General features: G+C 33.3%; 1 protein-coding gene across 1 annotated transcript in view; it reads right to left on the bottom strand.

The window, feature by feature from the left end:
• Positions 1-1481: 1481 nt before the first annotated feature.
• Positions 1482-18586, bottom strand: part of LOC129799648 (octopamine receptor Oamb) — a 187434-nt gene continuing 170329 nt past the window's right edge. The window contains exons 8-9 of the mRNA XM_055843724.1: positions 6405-6835; positions 1482-3442 (exon numbers count right to left, since the gene is read on the bottom strand). Coding sequence (XP_055699699.1) covers positions 3038-3442; positions 6405-6835 — 836 coding nt within the window. The 3' untranslated portion in view covers positions 1482-3037. The remainder of the gene's footprint in view (positions 3443-6404; positions 6836-18586) is intronic.

The raw sequence follows: 18586 nt of genomic DNA, 5'->3' as shown, positions 1-18586 counted from the left end.
GTTTCTTCGCAAATGTGTGTATACAAACCAACAAATTCGTAATATTTTGTCAATTATTCGTGAAGTCAAACAAACAAAAATGCACTTCTGGTTGACGACTGTACTGCCACCTTGACTTGCCTCAAACAAAAATGTGCAAAAGGCAAAAGTCCATGAAAAAATTTCTCATTTTACAAAATTTTTAGTGAGTTATATGAATGATTAAGTAGCATTTTCCAAGTTCTTAGCGAAAATTCACAATTATTTACGAAATATTTTAATTTTTTTAGTATAGGACAAGTTTCTGTAAATTTATCTAAACCGTTTATGTCATTTTTGTACTTAAGTGATCACTATTTCCGTAATTCAGTACAATAAGTTGTTGTTAACAAAAAAAATCAAGTGAGTACTTAATGAACAATTAAATTTGATTCAATTTTGTCAGTAAAAATCTAAATTCTTATTAAATGGGCCTATTTTATGTATGATGGTCTAGGGTGAACTGAAAACTTCTTTACTTTGCCAAAACTTACATGAAACTTTCATTGTCTTTAAATGTTCTAAATTAAGTACTGCTCAAATTTGAATTTTTACTGACTAGTTCTAATAATTTACTACTACCCATTTCTACATTGCCGGTGTTTCTTTTAAAATTTCATTTGGATAAAATGTAAGGTTTTTTAATGGTCGATAAAACTCTGGAATAGGGTAAGAGTGCCAAATTCCGGCCAGCTTGTAATTCCGGCCACCTTTTTTTATTCCTCGAATTTCCATGAACTTTTAGATTTTACGTACTCTAGAGATTATACAATGCAAAAGAATAACAAAAAATGTAGCTTCGGCAAACGAGATGACGTGAAAAAGATATTGGAAGAATTCCCGAAGGGCAAGGAACTATGAGAATGAAGGTGGCCGAAATAGGGCACCAATGCTCTGTCTACATTTTTATTCATTTTAAAATATATTAAGAATGATTTTAGAGAAAATAAAGATGATAAACTGTCCGCAAGGTTCCAAGCAACACTCCTTATAAAAGAGGGACAAAAATATTCTATTTATATTAAAAATATTACATTACAAACTTGAGACTTTGTCGCTTGCATGCAACTATGCCGAAATTTGGCACACTTACCCTATATGAATGATTAAGTAGCATTTTCCAAGTTATTAGCGAAAATTCACAAATATTTACGAAATATTTTAAATTTTTTAGTATAGGACAAGTTTCTGTAAATTTATCTAAACCGTTTATGTCATTTTTGTACTTAAGTGATCACTATTTCCGTGATTCAGTAGAATAAGTTGTTGTTGACAAAAAAACAAGTGAGTAGAACAATTAAATTTGATTCAATTTTGTCAGTAAAAATCTAAATTCTTATTAAATGGGCCTATTTTATGTATGATGGTCTAGGGTAAACTGAAAACTTCTTTACTTTGTCAAAACTTACATGGAACTTTAAGGCAAGTCAAGGTGGGAGTTCGGTCTATTTTTTTGTTCTTCAATTTATTTCCTCAGCCAACGTTTCGATCCTTTCGAGGAAATAAATTGAAGAACAAAAAAATAGACCGAACTCCCACCTTGACTTGCCTTAAATATCCATACGGTCGAAAAACCATAAGTGACTTACATGGAACTTTCATTGTCTTTAAATGTTCTAAATTAAGTACTGCTCAAATTTGAATTTTTACTGACTAAGTTTAATAATTTACTACTACCCATTTCTACATTGCCGGTGTTTCTTTTAAAATTTCATTTGGATAAAATATAAGGTTTTTTAATGGTCGATAAATCTCTGGAATAGGGTAAGTGTGTCAAATTTCGGCCACCTTGCAATTCCGGCCACCTTTTTTTATTCCTCGAATTTCCATGAATTTTTAGTTTTACATACTCTAGAGATTATACAATGCAAAAGAATAACAAAAATGTAGCTTCGACAAACGAAATGACGTGAAAAAGACATTGAAAGAATTCCCAAAGAACTATGAGAATGAAGGTGACCGAAATAAGGCACAGAGGCTATGTCCACATTTTTATTCATTTTAAAATATATTAAGAATGATTTTAGAGTAAATAAACACGATAAACTGTCTACAAGGTAACAAGCAACACTCCTTAAGAAGAAGGAATAAAAAACAATTTGTAAAAATATTACATTTAAAACTTGACATTTTAGTGTTTGCATGCAACTATGCCGAAATTTGGCACACTTACCCTAAATGGTATTTTTAAGGTTCATTTAAATGAAGCAAATTTTAAATTCAACTGATTTTGAAATGGTATAATATGTAAGTTTTTGAGCTATTTATAATCGTATATTAAAAGTGGATCTAATAAATTTCTGGACCTAAAGGTAAATTGCTTGCAAAATAATAAATATTTTCTTTAATTAGAAAATTAGTCTGATTTGAGGCGTTTTACAAAAGCTGAAGAGGAATTCAACTTAATTTTACAAAAATTATCCGAAAAAGTGTATAAACTTAAAAAAGATTTTCAAAAAATTTCTAGCCTAAATTAACCCTTTTGCTTTAAAGGTAGATAATCCCTTTGAGTAACTTACCGCTTAGGATGAATTCTTCTATAAAATCGTGTGCTCTTTACCTGTATTTGTAGTTTTATTTTGGGAGACTCAAGAAATAAAATGCGCATATTATATACTCTATAGATTGTAGGGTATTGGTCTTCTTCTTCCAGATATGAATTAAAGGAATAGACATTTGAAGAGGTAGGAATTTCTTTTAGGATATGGAGAGCACAAAATTGGAAAGTACCAGACATCGATGATAGGTTCGTATTTAGAGAGAACTGTGTGATGTCTGGGTTGTGCGTCTAGGATAGTAGGAGTCGTCGTCTCTTGGGAGCCCAGAACAGATCTGATCAGAGATTCTGTGTAATTTGCTGCCCAGGTGCTGGAGTTGTGGTTATAGCTCCACCAGGATTGTATCCGTACGTTGGAGTTTCCATCACAAGTGGATGGCAGATCTCATAAACTGCATTCTTGCTGAGGGAGTGCCGTCCACCGGGACTTGAAGCTGAGCTCACACTGGGCGCAAGAGAACGTCACCGACTGTCAGAGAGTTCCACAATCGGATCACTGTCGTCATTGATGCTCTGGGCATTGGCGCTGGGTGAGATGCTGGGCGTTCTAACCTTCACCTGTGACATATCCGAGCCACGACGACTTGTGGCAGTATTGGGCCCGGGTCCGGCACAGAAGCACCGACAGATGATGCGTTTGAAGGCGAAGCGGAAGTCCTTGGAGAAGAGGGCGTAGATCATAGGATTGACGGCTGAGTTGCAGTAACCCAGCCAGAAGATCACAGAGAACAGCACCGGATGGACACAATCCGCACAGAAGGCTCGAATGACGTAAACTGTGAAGAATGGTAGCCAACAGAGGATGAATAGTCCTACAATGATGGCCAGGGTCTTGGCAGCCTTTGTCTCCATCCGAAAACGCTTTACCTGAATGTGCAAATACTTTAATTCTATTTGGACATGTTTCATTCGGAGGAATCCGCGGAGTTTTTTTTTTGAAAATTTGATTAATTCGGGAAATGGTCTAAGCTAACCAACCATGTGCCGCACAAATTTCTTTGAACGTTTTTTTTTTTTGATAAAGTAAAATTACGTTTTAGCAGAGAGAAAAATGGAGAAATATGTTGTAAGAATTAAACCAAATGTGTCCAGTAGGGGCATTCTGTAAGGCTGACAATATCATATGACAAATTTTCGTGGTAAAATTTTTTAGCAAGACAACATTGAAGGCCAGTGAACATAGATTGGCCATTGCATAAAGCTCCATGAACCTTTTAATGATTAATACAAAACGCATATTCGAAAGTTTTCCCGAATTTATTCAATAAAAATGATTAAATTTGTCATATGACATTGTCATACTGTTATAGAATTCCCCTACAAGGCATTACACTTTTTCGATGAACAAAATTCGTCTTGACTGAAGTTAATACTGTAAAAGTAAATTGTTAAATGTTTTTTAATTAAGAATATACTTCAGTAGAAATGATTTTCGTGTTACAACAGTGATAGCTCTAGTAAAATAAGTGAAAATGCAATGAAAAATAGTTAGTTTTACATCGATTTGAACAAGTTTTACTCGTTTTCTTTTTTTAAGTATTATTTATGACAATTGCATAAAGACAAGAAAATGAAACATTTCCGTGATAGGTACTAGCTATTATTTATCGCAACTGTATATTGACACAAGAAAATAAATCACGTAGGTGATATATACTACAACAATACGTGCTACTATTTATAACAAGCACCCTCTGGTTCGGAATTCGTCAATAGTGTTATATTTTTTTGGTTGTTTTATGATATATAGTAGGAACTCGATAGAGTCAACTAATTATTTCCAGGCCTTTTGACTCCATTGGATTCGGTGACTTTATCGGATCTTGAAAAAAATCAATTAAAATGTGAAATTTTAATATAAAGATATATAGGGGAGACCGGGGAGGTTTGGGACAAGGAGGTGGTGGACAAAGCGATTTTTTCATTAATTTTTGAAATAAATGGGATTTAATCACTACTCAATCGTAGGCAATATTAAGATGTATCTTGACTAAAAAATGGATATCCTCAGTTTTATTGTTTTAATTCTATGAACACTTTCTTAAAAATTGATAGAAATTGTATTTTTTAATTTCTCAGTTTTGCTCTTTGTATTTTATATCAGCGATATATAACCAAAACTTTTTTATCTCATTAGCTAGCAGTATAATCTGGGAACATATTTTTAAAGAAGTTTCAGAGATTAGACACTCTTGTTTTTTACTTAAAGGTTTTAAATACCAAAACTACCCGCGGGGATGTTTGGGACACCTGAAAGGGGGTGAATGGGATGTTGATTTTCGACAAGAATGTAGGTGGAGTGCAATTTCTTATTGTCGAAATGTAGAGTAATTAATTTCTAAGTATGAAAAAAGATTAAACATTTTTATTTTGATTAGAAATATTTTTAATATAGTACTTAAAATTAATTAACGCGCTCCAATAATGCAAATTATGCGGGAAAAAACACGCCCTAAACATCTCCTTTTGCGTCCCATACTGCCCCACATCGGGGAGGTTTGGGACAAAGCGTCAAGTTAATTGTTTTATCTTTAAAAACTTAGTTGTTTTCCAAGTTTTATCGAGTACATATATATAAAGTCAATACCCATAGGCAGGGGGTGACATTAGCTCTGAAAAATGCGACCAGTTTTAGTGTAATTTTTTCCCTGTTTTCGGACACATTTCACGAGATATCTCCAAAACTACATAGATTGCCAATTTAGGGTTTTCGGTTGCCTCTTCGTTATTAAGTTGGCTTTTATTTTGTATTAGTATTTTTTACTAATTCATTCTACAATGACAGAAAACAGCTAAGAAACTCAAAATTTTTTTCGGCTCGCTAGAAACATATGGGAAACATAGGAAATTTCATGCCCCTTCCCATAGGTATCCTATAGACCGCATAAAATTGTAATATACTCTCGTGATTTTTTGGAATACTGTCTCAAAGTCAAAACGTGAAAAGTGTCTCAAACCTCCCCGGTCTCCCCTACACATAGAAGAGCCTTTCTGATAAAGGTCTTCGAAAAGAAAATTATTTTGTCGATAATTGATTACATGGTTTAATATATGAATTTTATCTTAATATTGTTTTTCTTGTGTTAAAAACGTTACATTGATACACCAAAACTGATTTTAATTTCGAAAAAGGCATACAATATTATTAGCTTATTAGCTCAATAATAATGGAAAAGTTGACTGTATCGGAGTCAATTTGGCCCCAAGTTGACTCTATCGGAGTCCGTAGAGTAAAAAAATAGCTGTTGACTCTATTGGAGATAAACTCTATCGAGGTCCCACTGTACAAACTTTATACATTTAGAATTATCGTACTTCTAGGGTTAAAGGAACACTTCTTCGACAGGGAACCCCTACTGACACTGTTGTCAAAATGATGCAATTTATACCTTTTCTTATAAAAACCTTTTCTTATGAAAAGAGATGTTCAAATTTCATATCCTAAATCAATACTGAAAGTTTCAATAAATGGCATGATAAATTCATTAAAGTGTCAATAGGGTAAAGTGATATAATTTGGAATTAGTGTTACAAGTTGGACAATTCGCTGGTACAAGTTGGAAATGGCTTTTTTCTTGATAAATACAGTACAAAATTTGTTTTTAAGCGCAAGAAACCAAATTATAAAACTAAAGCATTAAAAATATACAAATAAAAATGAAGTACTAAATTTATTAAGACAAAAAGCCCTGTCCAAATTTTACCACTGCACTGTCCAACTTGTACCACTTTACCCTAGGTGTTTCTTTCATCTTATTTAGCCCGTATCACGGCAAATGGTTGGATTCAGCCAAACGTGCTATTCTCTCTCAGTGCAAAGCCCCTTTACCTGTGCCTTGATGTTCCTCTTGCCCATCTTTCGGCTGGTGCGTGGTGAATTGAACTTGCCTGCATCCTTGTCCATGTCCGGCATGGACTTCACCACTTGCAGGAAGCCATCCTTGCCACCCCGGAAAATCTTGGAGGTATTCGTCTCCTTGCCATTGGAACTGTAGTGCACGGCATAGAGTGCATTGGGATTGGCATTCGTGGGACTGGCGAGATTCTCTGAGCTCGGATAACTCACGGAGATTTTAATTTTTTCATGTTTGTTTCTGGTGGAGAATCTGGAGTGGCGATCGGGTGAAGCACTCACGTTGGTTGATGTACTATGGGTGCTTCCATTGCTGTGAGGTGACTCGTGAATATTTGACCCTCTACCTCGATGAATTCTCAGTGTTAGACGTTGCTCATCGAATCGGTTGCCAATCCCTTTTGAACCTGAAGTAGATAGAACACGTGAACGAACCATTACTTTTTTTTTGTTCAGTTTGATGTTTCTGCTTTTCATTGCAACAGTTCAAAGGTAATTTTCCTCACAACTCTGGAGGAAATGAGATTCAGAGATAAAGGCGATGTTTTCACCTGGTTAGCAAACTGATTGAATAAATTGGCTTGAAGAGCTTCAAATTGTCTGTGCCTAAAAAATTCATTTCTTTCAGTTTAGAGATTGCAAAAGAAGAAAACTTGAGAAGAAGACCAATAAGAAATTCCAAATGAATATTAATGAGGTACTAAAATAATAATGAAAACAGGAAAATATTTCCTTTTTCCGGAAGCAGAATTCCTTAAAAGAATATACTGCTATGAGTTGTTGATTCTTTAAATTAAATTATGTGTAAAATACAGAAAGATTTCAAGTGAGATACTTTTTTGCAAGAGTTTAATATGAGGTACTTTAATAGAATTTTCACATTGTGATTCAGATCAGGATTTAAAATGACTTTGAGACCTTTGAGAGCTGTTGTAATAAAGGTCCACATGACTATGAAATTTATTGGTAAAACAGATAAATTCTTTTTTTTTTCAAAGATGTCATTAATCAAAATATAATTATTATTGATGATTTATGTTATTCAAAATCTGGTCCTATTACTTGAAAAACAAGGACAATCCGCAGTGATATTATAAATTATTCGGGCCATCCACTCCACAAAGGCTTAGGAGAAGTCAATTTATTAAAAAAATCTACGAGAAAAATTTGAATTTTATAAAAAATTTCAGCACCTTGAAAGTTACCAGAGCTATTAATAAATAATAAATATTTTTTTAATTAATAAATTTTTATGAAAATTTCAAATTTCGGAAAACATGAAATATAATTAAATTAAAATCTCTTCTATGAAAAAGAAAATTTCGGGTTTTTTATTCTATTTTTAAATGAAACTGGATGTTATCATGATGTAAGTCAGCTCCACAAACCAATTGCGAAGCTAAATTACATCACGATAAGACTCAATTCCATTTAAAAATAGGAGAAAAAGCACAACTTCAAAGCTGCCTCAAATTAAAAATACTCCACTTCTCCCTGCAATATTTTAATTAAATTATGAGAAGCATTTACTAGAAAATTTTAAATTACGGTATAAAATATGTTATATCTTAAAGGACAATGGGCAGAAATGTATAGAAGCTGGTCCAACCCTTCGTCAGAGATAGGACTAGGCCCATTCTGTAGGTATTAGTGTATGACTTAAAAATTATCGAGATCCAAGGCAAAAAGGACTGTCAGTCCTTGGGAAATTAACGATATACTTATGAAAATTCTCAACTTTGACAATTTATTAGTCGAAAACGGCTTGCACGATCTTAACGAAATTCAGCTCAAAGTCGACATACGACTTAAGCTTTAAATAAATATTTTTAGATTTTCCTCTGATTTTGTGCATCTGGTAGCTCCCATATAAACTTGTCCTGTTTTAAATCCATCGAACATTGTAAGGCAATAAAACGAAAACTTTTTTCGTGTATTGGGAAACCACCGGTATTTTCGGAGTCCTTGGTGCGTCTTCAGCATATCTCTCGAAGAAACTTATAGTGTATCGCGTCAAGTTTCTATGATATCTTAAAGTAAGAATTCTTAAGAAATGGGTAGGCCTATTTTATGAAACTTTCTTTTTTTCTCAATAACAGTGTATCGCAAGTTTTTGGCGTAAAAGAACGATTTCAAATGGAGAACTCAAGGAACATTTCCTAGAAGAAACTATTTCCCTATTACTCCATTTTCCTTGTAAAGTATTGCATTCTTTTGTCTCCTTTACAGAAATATTCTCCTAAGAAAATGTGCTAGGCCTGTTAAGATCATAGGGTTGAAAAGGGGTCATTATCAAAAAGAAAAATTACAAAAAGTTGAGCCAAAGAAAGAAGAAAAAATGGGAAAAGAAAGGCAAAGAAAGAAGAAAAGTTGAGAAAAGAAGCCACTATCTTAATATATTTTTACTCTGAACTTATTATTCAAAGTTTCTGAATAACGATATCTTCTAGGGTCCTTCGACCTTAAGAGATTTCAACTATTTTTTCAAAGAAAATATTTCTACATTGGAGACATTTCTCTACGGACAATCCTTTTAATGAATTTGAGGGATATTCAAATTTTTTTTTGAAGATTTATGAGGAAGATAAGGAAAATTGCACGGAGAATGAAATAATAAAGCTATGGTTTGTTCTAGAAAAATCTTCCTTGAGCCTTCCTTTACACATTGTTCTTTGAAACAACCAATATTAATTTAAACATAAACCGTTACTGTATAAAAGAGGTTTTGTTAGAAAATACGTCACATAGGGTAAGGGCTCATAATTTTGACCAGTTTGCTTATAAGCATCGGTGTTCCAAGTTTGAAGTGCAATATTTTCAATAGTAATTGATTTTTTTGTTACTCTATTTTCCGAAGGGTTGTTTAGAAACTTGGCTAGCTATTTGTCGTCTTCTTTTTTTACTAAAAATAAATAGATATGTAGAGGTGAATTTGACTCTTATTTTGGACAACTTGGTTATTAATTTGGACAACTTGGCTGTAAATTTGGACAGCTAATCCGCCTCAACAGGATGCTCATTGTTCTTCATTTCATGTACTGATCTTACCAAGTCCTCTTCCTGTTCATGTAATGGAAACGTAGAATGTCACAAGAAGCCTGGAAACTTTCCATATCATTCATTAAAGTGTGTTGACTTCAGTACTCCAAGTACATGCGGATTCGCTCATTCCCTGGCCTTTTCGGGAGCCTTTCAAGGCTTTTCTCACTACATCTCGTTCGTAGAGATGATACTCCTTTGTTTCTCCAGGCATTTGTCCAACCTAGTTAATCATCACAAAAGCTAAAACTTTACGAAATTTCGAGAGAAAAACACCTGTCCAAAATAAGGATTATCACCTCACTGGTGAACCTCTTAGAAAATTGCCCAATTTTCACACGAAAAACGTAATTCACAAGGCAAATCTCACTTCAGGTCAAATGTACAAATCACCATTAATGTGAATCAACACAATATTCAATGAATATTTAATAATATCACTGAAAAACAGCGAGGAAGAATTGTTAGTACTTCACCACAGCTAAATAAGACTGAAGTAAACACGAAGTTCTGTCATATTTCTCGTAAGCAATTGCTCACACTGAATTTTCAACAAAGCAATTTTAAATCAAATCATATTCAAAATTCAACGTATTTAGTTTTAAAATCTTCCAAAAAGAACAAATATTTAGATAGAATTCATCATTCATCAAATTTTAGAATAAAAATTCATAATTTTAATCACTTTATTTTTAGTGTCCAATTTTACCCTCAAAGTGTCCAAATTTAGAAACTGTCCAAAATTATGAGCCTTTCCCCTATGTTTTATGCTCTAGTGCTTTTTCTACATACTTTTGAGGTTGGTCCCGGAACAATAGTTGTTACCTTTGCGCCAATACCTATTCGATGGTATAGGTCTAATTCGTGGCGAAAGGTTAGACTATTTTGCCCATTGTCCTTTGTTTAACAATTTATTTTGTTCTATTGTGTTCTGGTTCCTCTTGGCATCATAAGAAAGTTTCGATTTTGGTTCTTTTGTGGCCAATCTTTAATTTTTGATTGTGACCTTTGCTGGATGGCAAGAAGGGGAAAAAAATGTGACAGAATCGTTTCTCGACTCCTTCCATTTGTGACGAGACCTTTGGGTGAAGGACCTAAAGAAATCTGCCGGAAAAATTCTTCAGACAACAATTTATCAATCTGACATCACAATTGACTGTTTGTGTCTCCCGCAGTATGTCTGCAAAAGGAGTCAAGTGAATTGACAGGCTGATATTTGCCATCATCATTATCTGGTGGTCTCCTTTCATTTGTCTGGCAAAAGGAGGATGCTTGTGGACGGGCCAAGGACAATAATCCACAGAGACTTATGGTGCTGAAATGGGGCTGAATCATTTTCATCCCCCTTTATCAAACGAATGATTCTGTGTAACTATTTCAAAACTCAATGTTAGATATAGTGTTCCCAATGTTTATTGATTGTCCTATCGATGACCTAGCTCTATTCACTGCTCTATGATGAGTCTATGGAGTGGATACACGAACGAGTGCTATTAATTACTTACTTCTCGAGACATAGCCCAACAATAGTGGCCTTTAGAGCTTTCTGCCTAGCACATTGTTGACCTTTTTGCCATGTGAAGTAGCAAAAAGGAGTGAGAAAAAAACATTTCTCTTCTGGTTAATTCAAGAAGCCACTCCCGTAGAACCTTTTTTCCATTTTTCTAGACACTATTTACTCCTAACACATTGATTTAATTCACACATTCACACCCTCTATCAATAAATTTCTTATTGAATTTACACCTCAAATACAGAAAGGCAAAACAAACACGTAATTACATACCATAAAAGCAAAAGACTCAGAGGAATGATGGACAGAAATTGGAATGTAATGACACAAATCACAATTTGGGAAGACAAAGTTCAGCTACACAAGCTGAAGTCATAAAGTGCCCCAGGGATGTGTATCCCAATGCGTCAATTTTAGGCACTCTCTACTGACCAACATTGCGTCATAAATCTGAATCTAAAGCCGGATTTTAGACTTCTCGTTGTACAGAAAGTTGATTGATAACACAAGAAATAAATATCACAAACGAACGTGTTTTAAAAATAATCCCAGAACAAAGAATGAACCTTTAACTTTTTTCTTTAGAATTTTAATTGTTTTTCTTGCATATTGGTCTTGTTTTTTTTTTTTGATTTTTCAAAGTTTCGTTATGTTTTAAAAGGGCAGTGTTTCATTTAAAATGTGAAATGTTTAAATTATGCGCTTCATAGGGGAGACTGGGGTAGAAGAGCCACAAAATGAAATTTTTCATTGCGTAATTTGCGTAATTTGCGTAATTGCGTAATTTGTACAAATAATGTTTGTATGGGGCTGATAAATATTGCAATGAAGAGTAAGGGAAGTATATATTCAGAATAAAGAATGGTTTCCTCAATATTCTTTCGAAGGCATACTATAAGATATCACTATCTCACAATATATGTGGCTAATACTGTCCCGGTCTCTCCTACAAAATTCTGTAATATAACATAGTGCCTCGGACTAAGCACGATTTTTGTAATAATTTTAAATTATTTTTGCCAGGGGCATGACATTTCCTATGTTTCCCATATGTTTCTAGCGTGCCGAAAAAACTTTTGGGTTTATTAGCTGTTTTCTGTCAGTGTAGTATGAATTAGCAAAAAATAAAAAATACAAAATAAAAGCCATTTTAATGACGAAGGGGCAACCGAAAACCCCAAATTGGCAACCTACGTAATTTTGGAGATATCTCGTGAGATGTGTATGAAAACAGGGACAAATTTACACTAAAATCGGTCGCATTTTTCAGAGCTAATGTCACCCCACTGATTTTTGCCAAAATCGAAAATTAATAAATTTTTACATTGGAAAAAAAACCATAAATCTTTGAAAAAATTCTTCAAATATTTGCAAATGAAATAAAAAAAAAACTTGATACTCTGAGAGGCACTTTCCGGTGTTCGCCAGTGAAAAAGTTCACCCTAAGATGAAAACACTTTTCTCCTCTGGAACCACCCGGAAAGTCCCTCTCAAGGTACATTGCGCCAGTTCGTCATCATTGAAAACTTGTTACTTTCAATTTTTAAAATTGCAAGATAAGTTAATTACTTTTGAAGTTTCGAATTTTGTAGCTGCATGATCAAATTTTGGTTTCCGATGACCATAAACTATTTTTTGTTTAACACCGCTTTTAAATATTTTAAATTTTATTTAAAACTAAATAAAAAAGTCACAAATTTTAAATTTGTGCGAAATTTTAAATTAAGTGAATTTTTAAATTTTGAGAAATATTAAAAAAGAATGGTTTTGGATTCAAAAAATTATTGAATTTGCTTTTTTTGTTATTTTTTATTTTTACTAGCAAGATAGCGGAGAGCCTGCACCTTTGAGATGCGGTGAATTATTCTTTGATTATCTAAATAAATGTGATAACAACACTAATCGATTTGTTTTAATTAAATCAATATTAGTGACTTATACTAAGCGCTATACAACATTTCAAGATAATTTTCTGAATTTTGGTAATAATGCCTTAATATCAAAACATAAAAAAGTATATCAAACATGCTGACTCTGCGTTATATGTTCAACGATTAAAGAAATTTTCGAAGTTAATCTTTTTGGCTACAGATTAAAGGGTTACGTGATCCATAAAGATTAAAATAAAGCATATTTTTGTATAAAAATTTCACCTGAACTCATCAACTTAAGGAAATAGGGTAGACGCTGGTATTACCAAAACGCTCCTAATATCGATCAAGCGATGCTCGTAATATCGACTTCTCATCCAATTGATGGATAAAAAAAATAATTTTTCCACATGAACTTTAATTATTATATGATTTTTTAATTATTTTATGTTTCACGTTGTCAAATAAAAAATTTCGCAATTTTTTCCGATAATATTTGCACAAGAAAAGTGATTTTTAAAAATGTATGCATAAAATTACAATAGTAGCATTCCAAAAATTCACTTTGTTGCTATTTGTCTTAAGCAAATACGGTCAGTTTTGTCAGTGAATTGAATAGTTTGTGCGCTTCTTATCTATACAATTGGTATAAATATTGGAAACGAAGTAAGAATTGAAGCTTACATCGGAAGATTTCATAGATGAAAATATAAAATACATATTCACATTCCCTGTTGGTATTTATAAAACCCATTTTTTCCTTGATCGATATTACATGCAAATGCACTTCGAAAAGTTTTTCGTGTTTTAAACCACTCCGAAAAAAATATATCAAGAATACGAGTGGTCGATCTTGTAGAGGACATCTGCAAGATTGACTATAAGAAGTTTTCAGTTCAAAAATACGAATGTATATATGGTTTTTTGTCTGTTGAAGGTGATCATTTCCTTAACTGATCGATAATACCCCCGTCTACCCTACTTGAGTTTTTTTTACTTTAGATGAATTTACTCTGAGTAATTTTATCCAGCGGGAGGTAAGTTTTTTTTCAAATAAGGTTTTCAAAAATCAAGTCATAATGACTGAGTTTTTGAAATTGTTAAATGAAAATTTCAGAGAATGATACTTAAATGTTCTACTTTTATAAACCTAAAAGTTTCTAAAACCTAAAAGTATTTTTTTATTATGTAGAAAAAAAAATTAAAAACAATTTTCTGTTTTTTTTTATTTTTCGTGACCCACATAACCCCTTAAGTATAAAATTCTCAAGAAGCATTTGATACGGTTTAGAGGTAAAAAGAACTTTTTGCAAAAGTAATTTTGATTAGAGTTGGTTAGTCGACTATTGCAGTAAGTTTAATCGTTCCAATTGTATCACATACGATTATGCTTTTCAAAATTGAATTATATATGGTTTATTTATTTTTTTTATATTTAAAAAAAATGAACTTTAAATTTATAATGAAATCATATAATAATCGTGTTTTTAATTAATTTGTCTTAAATTTTATTAAACGAGTTATTTTTACTGAGTTTTTAGAATTTTCCAATATTATCTTTTTAATTAAATATTATTAAAACTCTATATAAATTATATATATATATCTATATAAATTACATATATAAATTAAAACTCTAACTTCTGTACGCAAATTTAGATCAAGAAAATGCATTCTAGATCAATTTTTAATGACTGTAACTTTAAGAACTGTGAAAGTTCTAATTCAAGAGTTTAATACGCAGCAAGGGATGTAATTCAATTTCCTTTATGAAAATATTTCACACAATACGTCAAATACAAGAATGTGCCTCGACATTGTTTGGAAGTTCTATGTGTAATGTCCAAAGATATGGGCATCAAATTGAATTTCCGTAATGTGAGAAAACCAGAAATTGACTCAATCATTTGCAGTGAAATCCAGTTTCCCAGAGCTGAAGCTCTGTTTGGTGACTTTTGCATGCGACTGGAGTGTCTGGACGGTGAGTATAAAACCCAGAGGAATATCTTGGGGAAATCACAGTTGAGTTTTGTGCTTTGAAGTGAATCAAGTCATAACAACCACCCAAATAACAATAACCATGAAGGCTATTGTGAGTTTGAGGGAAAAGTTGTGCTGAGTCTGTGGAGGGACTAAAATTGTTTTATCCTCTTGTCCTTTCAGTTCTTCTTCGTTGTCTGCCTGTTCGCCGTGTGCTTGGCCGCTCCTGAGCCAGGTTTCGTCCACACTGCCCGCGTCATCGGCACTCCTCTGTCTTACATTGGCGGCACCCCATATGCCTACAGAACCCTCTACCCAGGACACTTCGGACTCCGCACCTACGGAGCTCACTACCCCTACAACTACTACTACTAATCCCACTGACTATCCGAACAACTAAGCCATACGGTTCATCTTGGAAATTCTCAGACTAAATCAATCAGACTAATGAACATCTTATAGCGTTTTGGTAGAATAAACTTTCAAGTCATTTGAAATTCAATTGTTTTACTACGTCGCTACGACATGCCCCTAACATCGATCTTAACCATTATCTGTGCCCCAGCCTAAAGAAATATTCGAGGTTATGGATATTATCAAACAAATTACAAATTTTCAATTTCAAAATAAAAATTTAAAATTCAAATATTCGAAGTTATTGGATTTTTCTACAGTTCTTCGATTTTTTAATTTTGCTTTGTAAAAATTCTAAAAAACGGTTTCTATGAGAATTACTTGAACTTTAAAAGAATAAAATTGAAAACGAAGATTCGGAATTTAAAATAAAAGATTCGTTTTAAGCTAAAGAATTCAAATACTTGATATTTTAAAATACACAAATTTATGATGAAGCAGCCATTGTAAATATGTAAATCGTATGTAGAAGATCGGAAGATCCGTGTTGATCTATAAAAATATCAATTACAAGAATCTAGATGAAAATTGATGAACCGCAACTTGAATGCGTTTGTATCTTTTTAGGCTTCAGTCCTAACAATCCTATGCCTGTCAAAATCCCGAAAGCAAAAATCCCAAATGGGTTGCAGTCCCGATCCCGAAAGGGTTAAAATCTCGAAAAGCCATAATTATTCTGAAAAAACAAAATCCAGAAAAGCTAAAATCTCAAAAACCGAAAATCCCCAAATCCAAAATCACAAATTAATTGTTTTCCAAAAACCAGACTATTTGTTTTTGCCGGGTCCCGGTCAAAATCCCGAAAGCCAAAATCCCGAAAGCTTAATTCCCGAACGCCAAAATACCGAAAACCAAAATCCCGAATTCTTAAAAGTGTCATAGTTACTACCACGATTGCATTCGCGCTTGCTGGAGGCAAAGGGAAATCTTCTATGTCTTGGGAAATTATTCTAAACATTTTCCACCATATAATTTCATCCCTATCAGGATTTTGAACATTCGGGATTTTGGCTTTCGGGATTTTGACTTTCGGGATTTTGGCTTTCGGAATTATGGCTGCCACCGGTTTTTTCCACCAACAAGCGCGTATGTTTGACTTTCCGGAATTTTGGTTTTCCGGATTTTGGATTAACGGGATTTGGTCTATTCGGGGTTTTGGCTTTCCAGATTTTGGCGTTCAGAATTTTGTCCTTTTTGAGATTTTCGCGTATGAGATATTCAGGTTTTTGAGAAAATTTCGAGTTAAGATTGTATATTAAGGGCAAGTGATCCATTAGATCCAATAAAATTGTTTGTTTTCAGGATTTAGGGTCTTCGGAAACTAAGCTAAATCTCTAGGTTGAAACCCTTTATAAACTTAATAAGCATTTATTTCAGGTTTAAAAATTACGACTTTACCAGCATAATGTTTAAAAGGAAATGAAAATAAACTTAAAGTCAATGCAGGTTTAACCGTAATATTTTAGATGTGACATAACGTGGAAATTAAGAAGAAAGTTGATCAAAATCTGACAAGATAAATGTTTAAAAATAAAAAAAAAATACTGGGATTCAAAATTAGGCCCAGACCGCCTTCATGAGCCTCCTTAAAGCTTAAATGGGAAATAAAATATAAAAAAAATGGTATTCTTTTTGAATTATTTTTCTTGTTATCATCAAATTTCACCAATTTATTTTTAAAAATTTAAGTATTAGGGTGAAAGGAACGTCTATTGACACTTTAAGAACTCGTGTCAGCACCTATTGACACCCTACTCTGTACCATTTGGGATATGAAATTTGAACATCTCTGTTTATAGTAAAAGGTATATTACAGAAAAAACGTTATATTACTTATATTTTACTAGATACATTAAATAATTTTCAACATTTTGACAAAAGTGTCAATAGGGGTTCCCTGTCGAACAGACGTTCCTCCGACCCTAGACGGAATTTAAATATAAATTTGCACCATGTGACATGTAATTGGTTCAATTATCATCAGTTCGCCTTTTCTGCTTTTCTTTTCACCAAAATCAACTTTTTGAAAATTCTTCAAGATAAACTGACCTAGTCTTTGAAATCTTCTGGGAAACATCGAGAAATCATTTTGTTACATTTTGCCCCAGGTCCCCCTACAAGTATTTTGTATTATGGTTTAGCTTAGTTGATTGGATAAATAAATGGGTTGTTTTTCAAACCAACATAGAGAGTCCATTTGGGGAAGAAAATGAAAAACATCTGTGTTTCAAATGAGAATACCTATATGTATATGCGATTTGAATTTAGCCTTGTAAGACGTAAGGAAAAAAGTTGAATTTCTTCTGCATGTCCCAGAATCCTTCTCATTTCGTATTCCCTTCGCATTCTGACATTTCTCTACCCAGCTATTTACCCTTTGAAGCCGCATTTTCAATTGATTGGCACAATCGAGTGTCGGTAGCGTTCAATTTAGACATTGCGAGAGGGATGAATAGATTGAGGTCACTGACAACGCGCGCATTCTTCAGCTGCTATTTATGATTGACATCGATTGTTTCCTGGGCTTAGGTACCAGTAGCATCCCACGTTCCCCCCATTTGGAGCCGTTCTTCATCCCATCAGCACATCTCATTGACTTACATGCGGAAGCATTCAATGAGAATTCAATATTTCCCTCGTTTGTCCCATTATGTTTCATCTGCTGGCAAATGTGTTTTGGGGAAGAATTTTCCCAACTTGGAGGTGGAAAACAATCTGTGAGTTTTCCTTGCCTCTATGAGCCATCACGAGCATATTTCTTCCTTTTCTTTCCACACCCGCCCCCCCCCCCCCCCCCCCCCCGATACTTCCCTTTAAGAAAGATACAAGAAAAGCAAAAGCAATCAAATAACTTCCACTAACGGCCATTGTTATAAATTCGCTCTATTTTCCATGAAAAAGACATCGACCTAAATCAGTTGTGAATAGAGATATGAAATTTAAAAAAAGGAAGAAAATAGTCTGCCCATGCAAAGTGCTGAATCATGACTTATCGGACTTTTCCAAATACTAAGGGAAAAACTTTCTCAGGCTGTGTCGCATTGTAGTCCATTTATCAAATAACTTGACATTTATATTTTGTGTTTCCCTGTTCGATTTATATCCATATGGACTTTGGATAAATTCTGTTTGGTGAGATATCCAAATGTGGACTTGTTTATTCCACTTCACTTCACTTTTGAAACTTTCCGAAGAAAGAATACATAATAGTATATGATAGGAATATAAGAATACGAGTCATAGAATCACAGCAATTTTAGTTTTAGAGTTATGTTATCAAATAACATGGCATTATACTGCAGTTTAATGAAATATATTTTCAGAAATTTTATAAAATTTTG

This window comes from Phlebotomus papatasi, chromosome 1, assembly GCF_024763615.1.
Source record: "Phlebotomus papatasi isolate M1 chromosome 1, Ppap_2.1, whole genome shotgun sequence".
In the NCBI taxonomy this organism is placed as follows: domain Eukaryota; kingdom Metazoa; phylum Arthropoda; class Insecta; order Diptera; family Psychodidae; genus Phlebotomus; species Phlebotomus papatasi.
This window is presented reverse-complemented; position numbering and strand designations above follow the sequence as displayed.